The following is a 19,949-nucleotide window of genomic DNA, read 5'->3' on the forward strand; positions in this document are numbered from 1 at the left end:
GAACTTGAAGCTCTCAACCTGCTCCACTAAAGCCCTGTCGATGAGAATGGGGGCGTGCTCGGTCCTCCTTTTCCTGTAGTCCACAATCATCTCCTTAGTCTTGGTTACGTTGAGGGATAGATTATTCTAGCACCACCTGGCCAGGTCTCTGACTTCCTCCTTATAGGCTGTCTCGTCATTGTCGGTGATCAGACCTACCACTGTTGTGTTGACTGCAAACTTAATGATGGTGTTGGAGTCCTGCCTGGCCATGCAGTCGTGGGTGAACAGGGAGTACAGGAGGGGACTGAGCATGCACCCCTGAGGGGCTCCAGTGTTGAGGATCAGCGTGGCAGATGTGTTGCTACCTACTCTCACCACCTAGGGACGGCCCGTCAGGAAGTCCAGGATTCAGTGGCAGAGGGAGGTGTTTAGTCCCAGGATCCTTAGCTTAGTGATGAGCTTTGAGGGTACTATGGTGTTGAACGCTGAGCTGTAGTCAATGAACAGAATTCTCACGTAGGTGTTATTTTTGTCCAGGTGGGAAAGGGCAGTGTGGAGTGCAATAGAGATTGCATCATCTGTTTGGGCGGTATGCAAATTGGAGTGGGTCTAGCGTTTCTGGGATAATGGTGTTGATGTGAGCCATTACCAGTCTTTCAAAGCACTTCATGGCTACAGACGTGAGTGCTACAGGTCTGTAGTCATTTAGGTAGAACAAATGTTCTTGGGCACAGGGACTATGGTGCCAGTTGGTCAGCACATGCCCGGAGCACATGTCCTGGTCAACCGTCTGGCCCCGCAGCCTTGTGAATAATGACCTGTTTAAAAGGTCTTACTCACGTCAGTTACGGAGAGCATGATCACACAGTCTGGAACAGCTGATGCGCTCATGCATGCCTCAGTGTTGCTTGCCTCGAAGCTAGCATAGAAGTGACTGTGACGCGGCTGTGTTTCCATTTGTAGTCCGTAATAGTTTGCAAGCCCTGCCACACCCGACGAGCGTCGGAGCCGGTGTAGTACGATTCAATCTTAGCCCTGTATTGACGCTTTGCCTGTTTGATGGTTCATCGGAGGGCATAGCAGGATTTCTTATAAGCTTCCGGGTTAGAGTTCCGCACCTTGAAAGCGGCAGCTCTACCCTTTAGCTCAGTGGGAATGTTGCCTGTAATCCATGGCTTCTGGTTGGGGTATGTACGTACAGTCACTGTGGGGACGACGTCCTCGATATACTTATTGATAAAGCCAGTGACTGTGGTGTACTCCTCAATGCCATCGGAAGAATTCTGGAACATGTTCCAGTCTGTGATAGCAAAACAGTCCTGTAGTTTAGCATCTGCTTCACCTGACCACTTTTTTATAGACCGAGTCACTGGTGCTTCCTGCTTAAATTTTTGCTTGTAAGCAGGAATCAGGAGGATAGAATTGTGGTCGGATTTACCAAATGGAGGGTGAGGGAGAGCTTTGTATGCGTCTCTGTGTGTGGAGTACAGGTGATCTAGAATAGTTTTATTTATCTGTTATTTTACCAGGTAAGTTGACTGAGAACACATTCTCATTTGCAGCAACAACCTGGGGAATAGTTACAGGGGAGAGGAGGGGGATGAATGAGCCAATTGTAAACTGGGGATTATTATGTGACCGTGATGGTTTGATGGCCAGATTGGGAATTTAGCCAGGACACCGTGGTTAACACCCCTACTCTTACGATAAGTGCCATGGGATCTTTAATGATCGCAGAGTCAGGACACCCGTTTAACGTCCCATCCGAAAGATGGCACCCTACACAGGGCAGTGTCCCCAATATGCTGGTAGAAATTAGGTAGAACTGATTTAAGTTTCCCTGCATTAAAGTCTCCGGCCACTAGGAGCGCCGCCTCTGGGTGAGTGGTTTCCTGTTTGCTTATTTCCTTATACAGCTGTCTGTGTGCTGTCTGTGTGTCTGTGGTGGTAAAAAAACAGCCATGAAAAGTATAGCTGAAAACTCAAATAGTGTGGTCTGCATTTTATCACAAGATTCTCTACTTCAGGCGAGCAAAATCTAGACTTCCTTAGATTTCGTGCACCAGCTGTTGTTTACAAATATTCACAGACCCCCGTTACGGCTACTCTCTGTTTATCATATCTGCATAGTCACTTTAACCATATCTACATACTACCTCAATCAGCCCGACTAACTGGTGCCTGTATATAGCCTAGCTACTGTATAGAGCCTAGCTACTGTATAGAGCCTAGCTACTGTATAGAGCCTAGCTACTGTATATAGCCTAGCTACTGTATGTAGCCTAGCTACTGTATAGAGCCTAGCTACTGTATAGAGCCTAGCTACTGTATAGAGCCTAGCTACTGTATAGAGCCTAGCTACTGTATGTAGCCTCGCTACTGTATGTAGCCTCGCTACTGTATATAGCCTAGCTACTGTATATAGCCTCGCTACTGTATAGAGCCTAGCTACTGTAGAGCCTCGCTACTGTATAGAGCCTCGCTACTGTATAGAGCCTAGCTACTGTATAGAGCCTCGCTACTGTATATAGCCTCGCTACTGTATAGAGCCTCGCTACTGTATAGAGCTTAGCTACTGTATCGAGCCTAGCTACTGTATAGAGCCTCGCTACTGTATAGAGCCTAGCTACTGTATATAGCCTAGCTACTGTATAGAGCCTAGCTACTGTATAGAGCCTCGCTACTGTATATAGCCTCGCTACTGTATAGAGCCTCGCTACTGTATAGAGCCTCGCTACTGTATAGAGCCTCGCTACTGTATAGAGCCTCGCTACTGTATAGAGCCTAGCAACTGTATGTAGCCTAGCTACTGTAGAGCCTCGCTACTGTATAGAGCCTCGCTACTGTATAGAGCCTCGCTACTGTATAGAGCCTCGCTACTGTATAGAGCCTAGCAACTGTATGTAGCCTAGCTACTGTATAGAGCCTCGCTACTGTATAGAGCCTCGCTACTGTATAGAGCCTCGCTACTGTATAGAGCCTAGCTACTGTATATAGCCTCACTACTGTATAGAGCCTAGCTACTGTATAGAGCCTAGCTACTGTATGGAGCCTAGCTACTGTATGGAGCCTAGCTACTGTATAGAGCCTAGCTACTGTATAGAGCCTAGCTACTGTATAGAGCCTAGCTACTGTATAGAGCCTAGCTACTGTTATTTTTCACTGTCTTTTTACTGTTGTTTTATTTCTTATCTTACCTAATGTTCACCTAATACCTTTTTTTCACTATTGGTTAGAGCCTGTTGTAAGCATTTCACTGTAAGGTGTCTACACCTGTTGTAGTCGACGCACGTGACAAATAAACTTAGATTTGAAACAACGATGATTCAACGTTGATTCAACCAGTGTGTGGAAGCTACTGTACAGTTACAAGGCATTCATTCAATAGGAACATCTAAGCATGGCTTTGGGGAGCTGGGACATATGGTTGTTGTCTGTGTGAGTCCTCCTCCTGGCTGGAGAAGCAGAGGGAGAGGAAGGTGAGCCTGGACCACTGCCACAGTGTGGATGTGTTTCTTACAGCGCTCCACCAGGGTACTTGCCTGTTCGCACGTTAGGGAACAGATGGGACACGGCTCTCTGGAGCGCCCCCGATGATCCTCGAACCAATCAGCAAGACTCGCTGGGTGAGAGAGAAAGAGCCAGTCCCTGTGGTGGTTGCCATAGCGATGTGCTCCATCTATCCAACAAGCCTTCAGTCAATTGCCTCTAAAACAGTGGATTATAGCCTGGTCGCTCTGTGGTAAACACTCACTGGTCCCATAGCCTCTAAAACAGTGGATTATAGCCTGGTTCCTCTGTGGTTAACACTCACTGGTCCCATAGCCTCTAAAACAGTGGATTGTAGCCTGGTTCCTCTGTTGTAAACACTCACTGGTCCCATAGCCTCTAAAACAGTGGATTATAGCCTGGTTCCTCTGTGGTAAACACTCACTGGTCCCATAGCCTCTAAAACAGTGGATTATAGCCTGGTTCCTTTGTGGTAAACACTCACTGGTCCCATAGCCTCAAACAGTGGATTATAGCCTGGTTCCTCTGTGTTAAACACTCACTGGTCCCATAGCCTCTAAAACAGTGGATTATAGCCTGGTTCCTCTGTGTTAAACACTCACTGGTCTCATAGCCTCTAAAACAGTGGATTATAGCCTGGTTCCTCTGTGGTAAACACTCACTGGTCCCATAGCCTCTAAAACAGTGGATTGTAGCCTGGTTCCTCTGTTGTAAACACTCACTGGTCCCATAGCCTCTAAAACAGTGGATTATAGCCTGGTTCCTCTGTGGTAAACACTCACTGGTCCCATAGCCTCTAAAACAGTGGATTATAGCCTGGTTCCTCTGTGTTAAACACTCACTGGTCCCATAGCCTCTAAAACAGTGGATTATAGCCTGGTTCCTCTGTGTTAAACACTCACTGGTCCCATAGCCTCTAAAACAGTGGATTATAGCCTGGTTCCTCTGTGGTTAACACTCACTGGTCCCATAGCCTCTAAAACAGTGGATTATAGCCTGGTTCCTCTGTGTTAAACACTCACTGGTCCCATAGCCTCTAAAACAGTGGATTATAGCCTGGTTCCTTTGTGGTAAACACTCACTGGTCCCATAGCCTCAAACAGTGGATTATAGCCTGGTTCCTCTGTGGTAAACTCTCACTGGTCCCATAGCCTCTAAAACAGTGGATTATAGCCTGGTTCCTCTGTGTTAAACACTCACTGGTCTCATAGCCTCTAAAACAGTGGATTATAGCCTGGTTCCTCTGTGTTAAGCACTCACTGGTCCCATAGCCTCTAAAACAGTGGATTATAGCCTGGTTCCTCTGTGGTAAACACTCACTGGTCTTGTACAGGCCAGGACATAGACAAGTGTTCATTGAGCCTCACTGGCAAAACCCACGAAAAGACAGACTTACTTCAACCTTCTAAACGTCAAGTGAGGACACATTTAGTTCCTTGGGTACTGAACAACAAATTGTACAGACAGGACATACCGTGGTCTTTCAATGTAATATCATCTCAATGTGGAGGAGAACGTTTGGCACTGTGAACTAGTGTTGCTATGACTCTCTAGGAGACTGGAGACCTACTTCTCTGGGACGGAGGCAGAGGTGTTGGGTCGTGACATAGAGGCAGTTCTCCTCTTGGTGAAGAAGATCTCCTTGTTGATCGTGCGGACAGTTCCTCCATCACACTGAGCCTTACTGAGAGAGGCCTGGGACACATCTTCTTTGGTTAGATACCTGGATGGAGGGAGGAAGAGTATGGTTAGATACCTGGAGGGAGGGAGGAAGAGTATGGTTAGATACCTGGATGGAGGGAGGAAGAGTATGGTTAGGTACCTGAATGGAGGGAGGAAGAGTATGGTTAGATACCTGGATGGAGGGAGGAAGAGTATGGTTAAGTACCTGGATGGAGGGAGGAAGAGTATGGTTAGATACATGGATGGAGGGAGGAAGAGTATGGTTAGGTACATGGATGGAGGGAGGAAGAGTATGGTTAGATACCTGGATGGAGGGAGGAAGAGTATGGTTAGATACCTGGATGGAGGGAGGAAGAGTATGGCTAGATACCTGGATGGAGTGAGGAAGAGTATGGTTAGGTACATGGATGGAGGGAGGAAGAGTATGGTTATGTACATGGATGGAGGGAGGAAGAGTATGGTTAAGTACCTGGATGGAGGGAGGAAGAGTATGGTTAGATACATGGATGGAGGGAGGAAGAGTATGGTTAGGTACATGGATGGAGGGAGGAAGAGTATGGTTAGGTACCTGGATGGAGGGAGGAAGAGTATGGTTAGATACCTGGATGGAGGGAGGAAGAGTATGGTTAGATACCTGGATGGAGGGAGGAAGAGTATGGTTAGGTACATGGATGGAGGGAGGAAGAGTATGGTTAGGTACCTGGATGGAGGGAGGAAGAGTATGGTTAGATACCTGGATGGAGGGAGGAAGAGTATGGTTAGGTACATGGATGGAGGGAGGAAGAGTATGGTTAGGTACATGGATGGAGGGAGGAAGAGTATGGTTAGGTACCTGGATGGAGGGAGGAAGAGTATGGTTAGGTACCTGGATGGAGGGAGGAAGAGTATGGTTAGGTACCTGGATGGAGGGAGGAAGAGTATGGTTAGATACCTGGATGGAGGGAGGAAGAGTATGGTTAGGTACCAGAACGGAGGGATGGGGAGGAGAGTGGGAGTTTGGTTAGGATGGAGGGAGGCAGGGAGGGAGGAGGAAGTTACCTGGGGGGAGGAAGGATGAGAAGGAGGAGGAAGAGTAAGGTCAGATAGCTGGATGAGGAGAGGAAGGGGACACATCAAAGAGGAGGAATCTTGAAGAAAGGAGGAGGAGGAGGAGGAGGAGGAGGAGGAGGAAGAAGAGAGGAAGGGGCAGATTTGCATGAAAGAAAGAAGGGGTGAGGGGACTGTTGGGCTTCAAACAGCCCAGTGTAGAGAGGCTGGATGAAAGGACATGAAAGCCAGGTCCAGCTGACAGTAGTACCTGAGAGGTGTTGGGCGGAGGGGTGTGAGTGTGTGTGTGTGTGTGTGTGTGTGTGTGTGTGTGTGTGTGTGTGTGTGTGTGTGTCTAAAAGGCTAAACTGATCCTATATCAGCAGCACTCCTACTCTGAGTCCCTTTGTGAAGACGGCCCTGATCCTTCAGGACAACCCAGCACAACACTACAGCAGAATTTAACTAACCTCAGGATAATCACCTTCCCATCCATCTCCTTACTACAAGATAATCACCTTCCTACTACAGGATAATCACCATCCCATCCATCTCCTTACTACAGGTTAATCACCTTCCCATCCATTTCCTTACTACAGGATAATCACCTTCCCATCCATCTCCTTACTACAGGTTAATCACCTTCCCATCCATTTCCTTACTACAAGATAACCACCTTCCCATCCATTTCCTTACTACACAATAATCACCTTCCCATCCATCTCCTTACTACAGGATAATCACCTTCCCATCCATCTCCTTACTACAGGATAATCACCTTCCCATCCATTTCCTTACTACACAATAATCACCTTCCCATCCATCTCCTTACTACATGATAATCACCTTCCCATCCATCTCCTTACTACAGGATAATCACCTTCCCATCCATCTCCTTACTACAGGATAATCACCTTCCCATCCATCTCCTCACTAGAAGATAATCACTTTCCCATCCATCTCCTTACTACAATATAATCACCTTCCTACTACATGATAATCACCTTCCCATCCATCTCCTTACTACAGGATAATCACCTTCCCATCCATCTCCTTACTACAGGATAATCACCTTCCCATCCATCTCCTCACTAGAAGATAATCACTTTCCCATCCATCTCCTTACTACAATATAATCACCTTCCTACTACAAGATAATCACCTTCCCATCCATCTCCTTACTACAGGATAATCACCTTCCCATCCATCTCCTTACTACAGGATAATCACCTTCCCATCCATTTCCTTACTACACAATAATCACCTTCCCATCCATCTCCTTACTACATGATAATCACCTTCCCATCCATCTCCTTACTACAGGATAATCACCTTCCCATCCATCTCCTTACTACAGGATAATCACCTTCCCATCCATCTCCTCACTAGAAGATAATCACTTTCCCATCCATCTCCTTACTACAATATAATCACCTTCCTACTACATGATAATCACCTTCCCATCCATCTCCTTACTACAGGATAATCACCTTCCCATCCATCTCCTTACTACAGGATAATCACCTTCCCATCCATCTCCTCACTAGAAGATAATCACTTTCCCATCCATCTCCTTACTACAATATAATCACCTTCCTACTACAAGATAATCACCTTCCCATCCATCTCCTTACTACAGGATAATCACCTTCCCATCCATCTCCTTACTACAATATAATCACCTTCCTACTACAGGATAATCACCTTCCCATCCATCTCTTTACTAAACACTAATCACCTTTCCATCCATCTCCTTACTCCTGTATTGTATTAGCTCAGTTACAGTGTGAATCTCTACCTCTGTAGGAACCAGGGTTCCCAGTTGGACTTTGTTTCTACCATACTTTCTCAGCATGAAGTCTTTAACCAACATATCATCTCTGGAAATCAGCTTGATGTGCAGTCAATGGGGCAAACCTTGATTAGCGAATAAATCCCACATTCTGTCAAATGCTTTCCTCCTACGTCCACTGTGATTGGCTCTTGAGACACCCACCAGGATGAATCTGTGATTAACTGATGCCGTCTGGGCACCAACACAGCAGGGTGGAGACATAGGACAGGTTCAACCCCCCCCCCACCTACCTCTTGGTGCTGCTGTGTTTGCGCTGGGTGCTGGTCAGTTGGTCCAGGACCAGGACTGGGCTGCAGAACAGGAGACCACTGCGGCGGATCAGTCTCTGCTTCATGGCTGTCAGAGTGCTCCACTGCTGAACAAACCTCAATATCTGACCCACACAGAGAGTCACAACACCACTTTAAACCTCAATATCTGACCCACACAGAGAGAGTCACAACACCACTTTAAACCTTAATACCTGACCCACACAGAGAGAGTCGCTACACCACTTTAAACCTTAATACCTGACCCACACAGAGAGTCACATCAACACCACTTTAAACCTTAATACCTGACCCACATAGATAGTCACATCAACACCACTTTAAACCTTAATACCTGACCCACATAGATAGTCACATCAACACCACTTTAAACCTCAGTGCCTGACCCACACAGATAGTCACATCAACACCACTTTAAACCTTAATACCTGACCCACATAGATAGTCACATCAACACCACTTTAAACCTCAATATCTGACCCACACAGATAGTCCCTTTGAAGCAGTCAAACAAAGACACAATCTGTAATTCATTTTACAGCCAAACGGCAGCCACATTAAATGAAATGACCATTGAACAGTACCTTTAAATGACTGAGCCTTTAAATGAATGACTGAGCCTTTAAATGACTGAGCCTTTAAATGACTGAGCCTTTAAATGACTGAGCCTTTAAATGACTGAGCCTTTAAATGACTTAGCCTTTAAATGACTTAGCCTTTAAAATGTCTACCTCTAGGTGACAGCTTCCCTGTAGTGACTACAGTGACGTCTACCTCTAGGTGACAGCTTCCCTGTAGTGACGTCTACCTCTAGGTGACAGCTTCCCTGTAGTGACTGTAGTGACGTCTACCTCTAGGTGACAGCTTCCCTGTAGTGACTACAGTGACGTCTACCTCTAGGTGACAGCTTCCCTGTAGTGACTACAGTGATGTCTACCTCTAGGTGACAGCTTCCCTGTAGTGACTACAGTGACGTCTACCTCTAGGTGACAGCTTCCCTGTAGTGACTACAGTGACGTCTACCTCTAGGTGACAGCTTCCCTGTAGTGACTACAGTGATGTCTACCTCTAGATGACAGCTTCCCTGTAGTGACTACAGTGATGTCTACCTCTAGGTGACAGCTTCCCTGTAGTGACTACAGTGATGTCTACCTCTAGGTGACCTCCTGTGACTAGACTACAGTGTTGTCTACCTCTAGGTGACCTCCTGTGACTAGACCACAGTGTTGTCTACCTCTAGGTGACCTCCTGTGACTAGACCACAGTGTTGTCTACTTGCGGGTCAAACAAACCGACCTGTGTCCTGTTCTCTCTGCGTCTGAAGGCTTCAGGCAGGTCCTCCCAGCTGTCCAGCTTAATGTCCAGAGGAATGAAATTCCAGTGCAGTGGACTGTCCTCCTGATGAAGGGAGAGACACAGAGAATAGATAAGACACATTCACACACTTCAGCTGTAAAGCCAATTCCTCATACATAATACTTTACCTTTCACCCAGATTGACAAATCTGATCCCATTTTCATTTAGCAGTTGATTCAATCCATTTCTGAATAATGTGAATGGCCTAGGATGAATCCAATCAGACATGATTTACAAGGGTAAACCACGTCTGATTTATGCCTTAAAAGGAGAGGAGGCGAGAGGGGAGGCGAGAGGGGACGAGGAGGGCGAGAGGGGACAAGGAGGCTAGAGGGGACGAGGAGGCGAGAGGGGACGAGGAGGCGAGAGGGGACGAGGAGGCGAGAGGGGACGAGGAGGCGAGAGGGGACGAGGAGGCGAGAGGGGAAGAGGAGGCGAGAGGGGACGAGGAGGCGAGAGGGGACGAGGAGGCGAGAGGGGACGAGGAGGCGAGAGGGGACGAGGAGGCGAGAGGGGACGAGGAGGCGAGAGGGGAAGAGGAGGCGAGAGGGGACGAGGAGGCGAGAGGGGACGAGGAGGCGAGAGGGGACGAGGAGGCGAGAGGGGACGAGGAGGCGAGAGGGGACGAGGAGGCGAGAGGGGACGAGGAGGGCGAGAGGGGACGAGGAGGCGAGAGGGGACGAGGAGGCGAGAGGGGACGAGGAGGCGAGAGGGGACGAGGAGGCGAGAGGGGACGAGGAGGCGAGAGGGGACGAGGAGGCGAGAGGGGACAAGAGGGGACGAGGAGGCGAGAGGGGACGAGGAGGCGAGAGGGGACGAGGAGGCGAGAGGGGACGAGGAGGCGAGAGGGGACGAGGAAGGAGGAGTGTTGAGTACAGAGTAGCAGCATCATCATGTACCTGGGAGTAAAGGTAGATACGCTCAGTGTTCTTACTGGCGCAGAACTTCATGTTGGGGTACAGGGGGAGACTGGCCGTAGCATCACCATCAGCAGGACTAAATACACTGTCTGTCTGGGCTGCAGGGAGGGAGAGAGGAGAAAGGTCACTACGGTCGAGGGGTGAGGCTCCCTAATGATCACAAGGCCTGCAAGAAAAGGCCAATTGGTGGAAATCAGACTCCATAATACATCTAGGAGGGACAGTCACAGCACACAGCAGCTTTAGTTAGAACAGACAGGATATCTATCTAGGAGGGACAGTCACAGTACACAGCAGCTTTAGTTAGAACAGACAGGATATCTATCTAGGTAGTTAGAACAGACAGGATATCTATCTAGGTAGTTAGAACAGACAGGATATCTATCTAGGTGGGCGACAGCAGCTTTAGTTAGAACAGACAGGATATCTATCTAGGTAGTTAGAACAGACAGGATATCTATCTAGGTAGTTAGAACAGACAGGATATCTATCTAGGTAGTTAGAACAGACAGGATATCTATCTAGGTGGGCGACAGCAGCTTTAGTTAGATCAGACAGGATATCTATCTAGGTGGAAATCAGACTCCATAATACATCTAGGAGGGACAGTCACAGTACACAGCAGCTTTAGTTAGAACAGACAGGATATCTATCTAGGAGGGACAGTCACAGTACACAGCAGCTTTAGTTAGATCAGACAGGATATCTATCTAGGTGGAAATCAGACTCCATAATACATCTAGGAGGGACAGTCACAGTACACAGCAGCTTTAGTTAGAACAGACAGGATATCTATCTAGGTGGAAATCAGACTCCATAATACATCTAGGAGGGACAGTCACAGTACACAGCAGCTTTAGTTAGAACAGACAGGATATCTATCTAGGTGGAAATCAGACTCCATAATACATCTAGGAGGGACAGTCACAGTACACAGCAGCTTTAGTTAGAACAGACAGGATATCTATCTAGGTGGGAATCAGACTCCATAATACATCTAGGAGGGACAGTCACAGCACACAGCAGCTTTAGTTAGAACAGACAGGATATCTATCTAGGTGGGAATCAGACTCCATAATACATCTAGGAGGGACAGTCACAGTACACAGCAGCTTTAGTTAGAACAGACAGGATATCTATCTAGGAGGGAATCAGACTCCATAATACATCTAGGAGGGACAGTCACAGTTTATAAGCAGCTTTAGTTAGAACAGACAGGATATCTATCTAGGTACTTAGAACAGACAGGATATCTATCTAGGTAGTTAGAACAGACAGGATATCTATCTAGGTGGACGACAGCAGCTTTAGTTAGAACAGACAGGATATCTATCTAGGTAGTTAGAACAGACAGGATATCTATCTAGGTAGTTAGAACAGACAGGATCTCTATCTAGGTAGTTAGAACAGACAGGATATACATCTAGGTAGTTAGAACAGACAGGATATCTATCTAGGTGGATGACAGCAGCTTTAGTTAGAACAGACAGGATATCTATCTAGGTAGTTAGAACAGACAGGATATCTATCTAGGTAGTTAGAACAGACAGGATATCTGTCTAGGTGGACGACAGCAGCTTTAGTTAGAACAGACAGGATATATATCTAGGTAGTTAGAACAGACAGGATATCTATCTAGGTAGTTAGAACAGACAGGATATCTATCTAGGTGGAAGACAGCAGCTTTAGTTAGAACAGACAGGATATCTATCTAGGTAGTTAGAACAGACAGGATATCTATCTAGGTGGACGACAGCAGCTTTAGTTAGAACAGACAGGATATCTATCTAGGTAGTTAGAACAGACAGGATATCCATCTAGGTAGTTAGAACAGACAGGATATCTATCTAGGTGGCGACAGCAGCTTTAGTTAGAACAGACAGGATATCTATCTAGGTAGTTAGAACAGACATGATATCTATCTAGGTAGTTAGAACAGACAGGATATCTATCTAGGTAGTTAGAACAGACAGGATATCTATCTAGGTAGTTAGAACAGACAGGATATCTATCTAGGTAGTTAGAACAGACAGGATATATATCTAGGTAGTTAGAACAGACAGGATATCCATCTAGGTAGTTAGAACAGACAGGATATCTATCTAGGTGGGTGACAGCAGCTTTAGTTAGAACAGACAGGATATATATCTAGGTAGTTAGAACAGACAGGATATCTATCTAGGTAGTTAGAACAGACAGGATATCTGTCTAGGTGGACGACAGCAGCTTTAGTTAGAACAGACAGGATATCTATCTAGGTAGTTAGAACAGACAGGATATCTATCTAGGTGGAAGACAGCAGCTTTAGTTAGAACAGACAGGATATCTATCTAGGTAGTTAGAACAGACAGGATATCTATCTAGGTGGACGACAGCAGCTTTAGTTAGAACAGACAGGATATCCATCTAGGTAGTTAGAACAGACAGGATATCCATCTAGGTAGTTAGAACAGACAGGATATCTATCTAGGTGGCGACAGCAGCTTTAGTTAGAACAGACAGGATATCTATCTAGGTAGTTAGAACAGACAGGATATCTATCTAGGTAGTTAGAACAGACAGGATATCTATCTAGGTAGTTAGAACAGACAGGATATCTATCTAGGTAGTTAGAACAGACAGGATATCTATCTAGGTAGTTAGAACAGACAGGATATCCATCTAGGTAGTTAGAACAGACAGGATATCTATCTAGGTGGGTGACAGCAGCTTTAGTTAGAACAGACAGGATATATATCTAGGTAGTTAGAACAGACAGGATATCTATCTAGGTGGAAGACAGCAGCTTTAGTTAGATCAGACAGGATATCTATCTAGGTAGTTAGAACAGACAGGATATCTATCTAGGTAGTTAGAACAGACAGGATATCTATCTAGGTAGTTAGAACAGACAGGATATCTATCTAGGTGGGCGACAGCAGCTTTAGTTAGAACAGACAGGATATCTATCTAGGTAGTTAGAACAGACAGGATATCTATCTAGGTGGCGACAGCAGCTTTAGTTAGAACAGACAGGATATCTATCTAGGTAGTTAGAACAGACAGGATATCTATCTAGGTGGCGACAGCAGCTTTAGTTAGAACAGACAGGATATCTACCTATCTAGGTAGTTAGAACAGACAGGATATCTATCTAGGTGGGTGACAGCAGCTTTAGTTAGAACAGACAGGATATATATCTAGGTAGTTAGAACAGACAGGATATCTATCTAGGTAGTTAGAACAGACAGGATATCTATCTAGGTGGGCGACAGCAGCTTTAGTTAGAACAGACAGGATATCTATCTAGGTAGTTAGAACAGACAGGATATCTATCTAGGTGGCGACAGCAGCTTTAGTTAGAACAGACAGGATATCTATCTAGGTAGTTAGAACAGACAGGATATCTATCTAGGTGGCGACAGCAGCTTTAGTTAGAACAGACAGGATATCTATCTATCTAGGTAGTTAGAACAGACAGGATATCTATCTAGGTGGAAGACAGCAGCTTTAGTTAGAACAGACAGGATATCTATCTAGGTAGTTAGAACAGACAGGATATCTATCTAGGTGGGCGACAGCAGCTTTAGTTAGAACAGACAGGATATCTATCTAGGTAGTTAGAACAGACAGGATATCTATCTAGGTGGACGACAGCAGCTTTGGTTGGAACAGACAGGATATCTATCTAGGTAGTTAGAACAGACAGGATATCCATCTAGGTAGTTAGAACAGACAGGATATCTATCTAGGTGGGCGACAGCAGCTTTAGTTAGAACAGACAGGATATATATCTAGGTAGTTAGAACAGACAGGATATCTATCTAGGTGGACGACAGCAGCTTTAGTTAGAACAGACAGGATATCTATCTAGGTAGTTAGAACAGACAGGATATCTATCTAGGTGGACGACAGCAGCTTTGGTTAGAACAGACAGGATATCTATGCCTCTCTGTGGTCCAGAATCCAATGCCTCTCTGTCGTCTAGAATCCAATGCCTCTCTGTCGTCTAGAATCCAATGCCTCCCTGTCGTCTAGAATCCAATGCCTCTCTGTCGTCTAGAATCCAATGCCTCTCTGTCGTCTAGAATCCAATGCCTCCCTGTCGTCTAGAATCCAATGCCTCTCTGTCGTCTAGAATCCAATGCCTCTCTGTCGTCTAGAATCTAATGCCTCTCTGTCGTCTAGAATCCAATGCCTCTCTGTCGTCTAGAATCCAATGCCTCCCTGTCGTCTAGAATCCAATGCCTCCCTGTCGTCTAGAATCCAATGCCTCCCTGTCGTCTAGAATCCAATGCCTCTCTGTCGTCTAGAATCCAATGCCTCCCTGTCGTCTAGAATCCAATGCCTCTCTGTCGTCTAGAATCCAATGCCTCTCTGTCGTCTAGAATCCAATGCCTCCCTGTCGTCTAGAATCCAATGCCTCTCTGTCGTCTAGAATCCAATGCCTCCCTGTCGTCTAGAATCCAATGCCTCCCTGTCGTCTAGAATCCAATGCCTCTCTGTCGTCTAGAATCCAATGCCTCTCTGTCGTCTAGAATCCAATGCCTCTCTGTCGTCTAGAATCCAATGCCTCTCTGTCGTCTAGAATCCAATGCCTCTCTGTCGTCTAGAATCCAATGCCTCCCTGTCGTCTAGAATCCAATGCCTCTCTGTCGTCTAGAATCTAATGCCTCCCTGTCGTCTAGAATCCAATGCCTCTCTGTCGTCTAGAATCCAATGCCTCTCTGTCGTCTAGAATCTAATGCCTCCCTGTCGTGTAGAATCCAATGCCTCTCTGTCGTCTAGAATCCAATGCCTCTCTGTCGTCTAGAATCCAATGCCTCCCTGTCGTCTAGAATCCAATGCCTCCCTGTCGTCTAGAATCCAATGCCTCTCTGTCGTCTAGAATCCAATGCCTCTCTGTCGTCTAGAATCCAATGCCTCTCTGTCGTCTAGAATCCAATGCCTCCCTGTCGTCTAGAATCCAATGCCTCTCTGTCGTCTAGAATCCAATGCCTCTCTGTCGTCTAGAATCCAATGCCTCTCTGTCGTCTAGAATCCAATGCCTCTCTGTCGTCTAGAATCCAATGCCTCCCTGTCGTGTAGAATCCAATGCCTCCCTGTCGTCTAGAATCCAATGCCTCCCTGTCGTCTAGAATCCAATGCCTCCCTGTCGTCTAGAATCCAATGCCTCTCTGTCGTCTAGAATCTAATGCCTCTCTGTCGTCTAGAATCCAATGCCTCCCTGTCGTCTACAATCCAATGCCTCCCTGTCGTCTAGAATCCAATGCCTCCCTGTCGTCTAGAATCTAATGCCTCTCTGTCGTCTAGAATCTAATGCCTCTCTGTCGTCTAGAATCTAATGCCTCCCTGTCGTCTAGAATCTAATGCCTCTCTGTCGTCTAGAATCTAATGCCTCTCTGTCGTCTAGAATCTAATGCCTCTCTGTCGTCTAGAATCTAATGCCTCTCTGTCGTCTAGAATCTAATGCCTCCCTGTCGTCTAGAATCTAATGCCTCCCTGTCGTCTAGAATCTAATGCCTCTCTGTCGTCTAGAATCTAATGCCTCTCTGTCGTCTAGAATCCAATGCCTCTCTGTCGTCTAGAATCTAATGCCTCCCTGTCGTCTAGAATCTAATGCCTCCCTGTCGTCTAGAATCTAATGCCTCTCTGTCGTCTAGAATCTAATGCCTCCCTGTCGTCTAGAATCCAATGCCTCCCTGTCATCTAGAATCTAATGCCTCCCTGTCGTCTAGAATCTAATGCCTCCCTGTCGTCTAGAATCCAATGCCTCTCTGTCGTCTAGAATCCAATGCCTCTCTGTCGTCTAGAATCCAATGCCTCCCTGTCGTCTAGAATCCAATGCCTCTCTGTCGTCTAGAATCCAATGCCTCCCTGTCGTCTAGAATCCAATGCCTCCCTGTCGTCTAGAATCCAATGCCTCTCTGTCGTCTAGAATCCAATGCCTCCCTGTCGTCTAGAATCCAATGCCTCTCTGTCGTCTAGAATCCAATGCCTCCCTGTCGTCTAGAATCCAATGCCTCCCTGTCGTCTAGAATCCAATGCCTCCCTGTCGTCTAGAATCCAATGCCTCCCTGTCGTCTAGAATCCAATGCCTCCCTGTCGTCTAGAATCCAATGCCTCTCTGTCGTCTAGAATCCAATGCCTCCCTGTCGTCTAGAATCCAATGCCTCTCTGTCGTCTAGAATCCAATGCCTCCCTGTCGTCTAGAATCTAATGCCTCTCTGTCATCTAGAATCCAATGCCTCTCTGTCGTCTAGAATCTAATGCCTCCCTGTCGTCTAGAATCTAATGCCTCTCTGTCGTCTAGAATCCAATGCCTCTCTGTCGTCTAGAATCCAATGCCTCTCTGTCATCTAGAATCTAATGCCTCTCTGTCGTCTAGAATCTAATGCCTTCCTGTCGTCTAGAATCTAATGCCTTCCTGTCGTCTAGAATCCAATGCCTCTCTGTCGTCTAGAATCCAATGCCTCTCTGTCATCTAGAATCTAATGCCTCTCTGTCGTCTAGAATCTAATGCCTTCCTGTCGTCTAGAATCCAATGCCTCTCTGTCGTCTAGAATCCAATGCCTCTCTGTCGTCTAGAATCTAATGCCTCTCTGTCGTCTAGAATCCAATGCCTCTCTGTCGTCTAGAATCTAATGCCTCTCTGTCGTCTAGAATCCAATGCCTCTCTGTCGTCTAGAATCCAATGCCTCTCTGTCGTCTAGAATCCAATGCCTCTCTGTCGTCTAGAATCCAATGCCTCTCTGTCGTCTAGAATCCAATGCCTCTCTGTCGTCTAGAATCTAATGCCTCCCTGTCGTCTAGAATCCAATGCCTCCCTGTCGTCTAGAATCCTCTCCCTCTCTGTCATCTAGAATCCTCTCCCTCTCTGTCGTCTAGAATCCTCTCCCTCTCTGTCATCTAGAATCCTCTCCCTCTCTGTCATCTAGAATCCTCTCCCTCTCTGTCATCTAGAATCCTCTCCCTCTCTGTCGTCTAGAATCCTCTCCCTCTCTGTCGTCTAGAATCCAATGCCTCTCTGTCGTCTAGAATCTAATGCCTCTCTGTCGTCTAGAATCCTCTCCCTCTCTGTCGTCTAGAATCCTCTCCCTCTCTGTCGTCTAGAATCCTCTCCCTCTCTGTCATCTAGAATCCTCTCCCTCTCTCGATGGGTAACATGTTAACATTGTCAAAGCAAGTGAAGTAGATAATAATCAAAAAGTTAAATAAACAATAAAAATGAACAGTAAACATTTCACTCACAGAAGTTACAAAAGAATAAAGACATTTCAAATGTCATATTATGTCTGTATACAGTGTTGTAACAATGTGCAAAAGTTAAAGTATAAAAGGGAAAATAAATAAACATAAATATGGGTTGTATTTACAATGGTGTTTGTTCTTCATTGGTTGACCTTTTCTTGTGGTAACAGGTTACACATCTTGCTGCTGTGATGTCACACTGTGGTATTTCACCCAATAGATAAAGGGAGTTTCTAACAATTGGTTTTGTTTTTGAATTCTTTGTGGATCTGTGTAATCTGAGGGAAATTTGTCTCTCTAATATGGTCATACATTGGGCAGGAGGTTAGGAAGTGCAGCTCAGTTTCCACCTCATTTTGTGGGCAGTGAGCACATAGCCTGCCTTCTCTTGAGAGCCAGGTCTGCCTACGGCGGCCTTTCTCAATAACAAGGCTCTGCTCACCGAGTCTCTCTCTCTCTCTCTCTCTCATTAAGCCGCTCACTGAGTCTCTCTCTCTCTCTCTCTCTCTCTCATTAAGCCGCTCACTGAGTCTCTCTCTCTCTCTCTCTCATTAAGCCGCTCACTGAGTCTCTCTCTCTCTCTCTCTCTCATTAAGCCGCTCACTGAGTCTCTGTCTCTCTCTCATTAAGCCGCTTACTGAGTCTCTGTCTCTCTCTCTCTCTCTCTCTCTCTCTCTCATTAAGCCGCTCACTGTCTCTCTCTCTCTCTCTCTCTCTCTCATTAAGCCGCTCACTGAGTCTCTGTCTCTCTCTCTCTCTCATTAAGCCGCTCACTGAGTCTCTGTCTCTCTCTCTCTCTCTCTCTCATTAAGCCGCTCACTGAGTCTCTGTCTCTCTCTCTCTCTCTCATTAAGCCGCTCACTGAGTCTCTCTCTCTCTCTCTCTCTCTCTCTCTCTCTCTCATTAAGCCGCTCACTGAGTCTCTCTCTCTCTCTCTCTCTCTCTCTCTCTCATTAAGCCGCTCACTGAGTCTCTCTCTCTCTCTCATTTAGCCGCTCACTGAGTCTCTCTCTCTCTCTCTCTCTCTCATTAAGCCGCTCCAAACCCCCCCCCATAGGTCACTTTTATTGGTCCACTGCAGTGTTCCACATGAACCCTGAGACTGAAGAACGTCTGTCTGGAAATAGAACACCCAGCCACTAGTGTCACATCACCATCAGAAGTGAGTGACATACACAAGGCCATTAACTGCCATTAAATGAGCTTCAGGAAATGTCCTGAATGGGAAAGACAAGACAAGGCAGGACTAACAGAACACAGTTATTTTTTTCTGGATCAGAATGTGTGATGTGTTATGATGACTGGGTGCAGGGGTGTCTGGAGCTGGTTGGTGCTATTGAGGGTGTTAATTCATGTAGAGACAGACAGACAGACAGGACAGACAAGACAGACACGGATAATATGACTCATTCTTATGGAGTTTTTCAGAGCAATTAAAAAGCAATTAAAAACTTGAGGTAAATGCAAAATACACAAAATAAAAGCAATTTCATGAACCCTTAATTTAGAGCCAGTTTAAATCCCATAAGGCTGTGAAGAGAAGAAACAATCCCCTTCTATAATAATACTAACAATAATAATAAGTCACACCCTCCCTTACCCAATCACCACACAACGGAGGGAGGCAGCTAACGGCATATTGATGACTACCTCAGTGATACATAGCATTACAACATTACAACATATGGGTGACTATTCATCCCAGACAATATCCCCCAGATATGTAGGAGGGAAGAAGGAAAGGAGGGTAGCAGGAAAGGGAAGATTAAAGTTGGATTACCATCAGTGTGCTCATGAGGGGCTGACTGGTTCTCTCCTGGTGATTGTTTGCCTTTGAGCTTCTCCTCCTCCAGCCCTCTCTGTTGACCGTCTGTCTGTGGTTCAGTTGTCCCGGGAGAGGCAGGACCAGGACAGGGGGGGTCCTCCTGCTTGCTGTCCGACCCAGAGAGGACGATCCAGGGGTGTTCTCTAGGGGTGAACTGATCAGGCCTGGAGCCTGGGGACACAGCAGGTGAACCTGTAGATTGTGAGTCTGGAGCTGAGAGGTGGAAGAGAGAAAACACAACAAGGTTCTTTATAGATGTACATGTAGCCTAACAGTTCATATCCTTGTAGAA

At 46.3% G+C, this 19,949-nt stretch overlaps 1 protein-coding gene across 2 annotated transcripts in view; it reads right to left on the reverse strand.

Moving 5' to 3' along the window:
• Positions 1 to 19,949, reverse strand: part of LOC110496980 (DNA annealing helicase and endonuclease ZRANB3) — a 77,558-nt gene that overhangs the window by 6,067 nt on the left and 51,542 nt on the right. For both annotated transcript variants that reach the window (XM_036982327.1, XM_036982326.1), the window contains exons 15-19: positions 19,613 to 19,870; positions 10,582 to 10,700; positions 9,622 to 9,723; positions 8,287 to 8,429; positions 5,063 to 5,215 (exon numbers count right to left, since the gene is read on the reverse strand). In XM_036982327.1, the coding sequence (XP_036838222.1) occupies positions 5,063 to 5,215; positions 8,287 to 8,429; positions 9,622 to 9,723; positions 10,582 to 10,700; positions 19,613 to 19,870 (775 nt within the window). The remainder of the gene's footprint in view (positions 1 to 5,062; positions 5,216 to 8,286; positions 8,430 to 9,621; positions 9,724 to 10,581; positions 10,701 to 19,612; positions 19,871 to 19,949) is intronic.

The sequence above is a fragment of the Oncorhynchus mykiss genome, chromosome 7, assembly GCF_013265735.2.
Source record: "Oncorhynchus mykiss isolate Arlee chromosome 7, USDA_OmykA_1.1, whole genome shotgun sequence".
In the NCBI taxonomy this organism is placed as follows: Eukaryota; Metazoa; Chordata; class Actinopteri; order Salmoniformes; family Salmonidae; genus Oncorhynchus; species Oncorhynchus mykiss.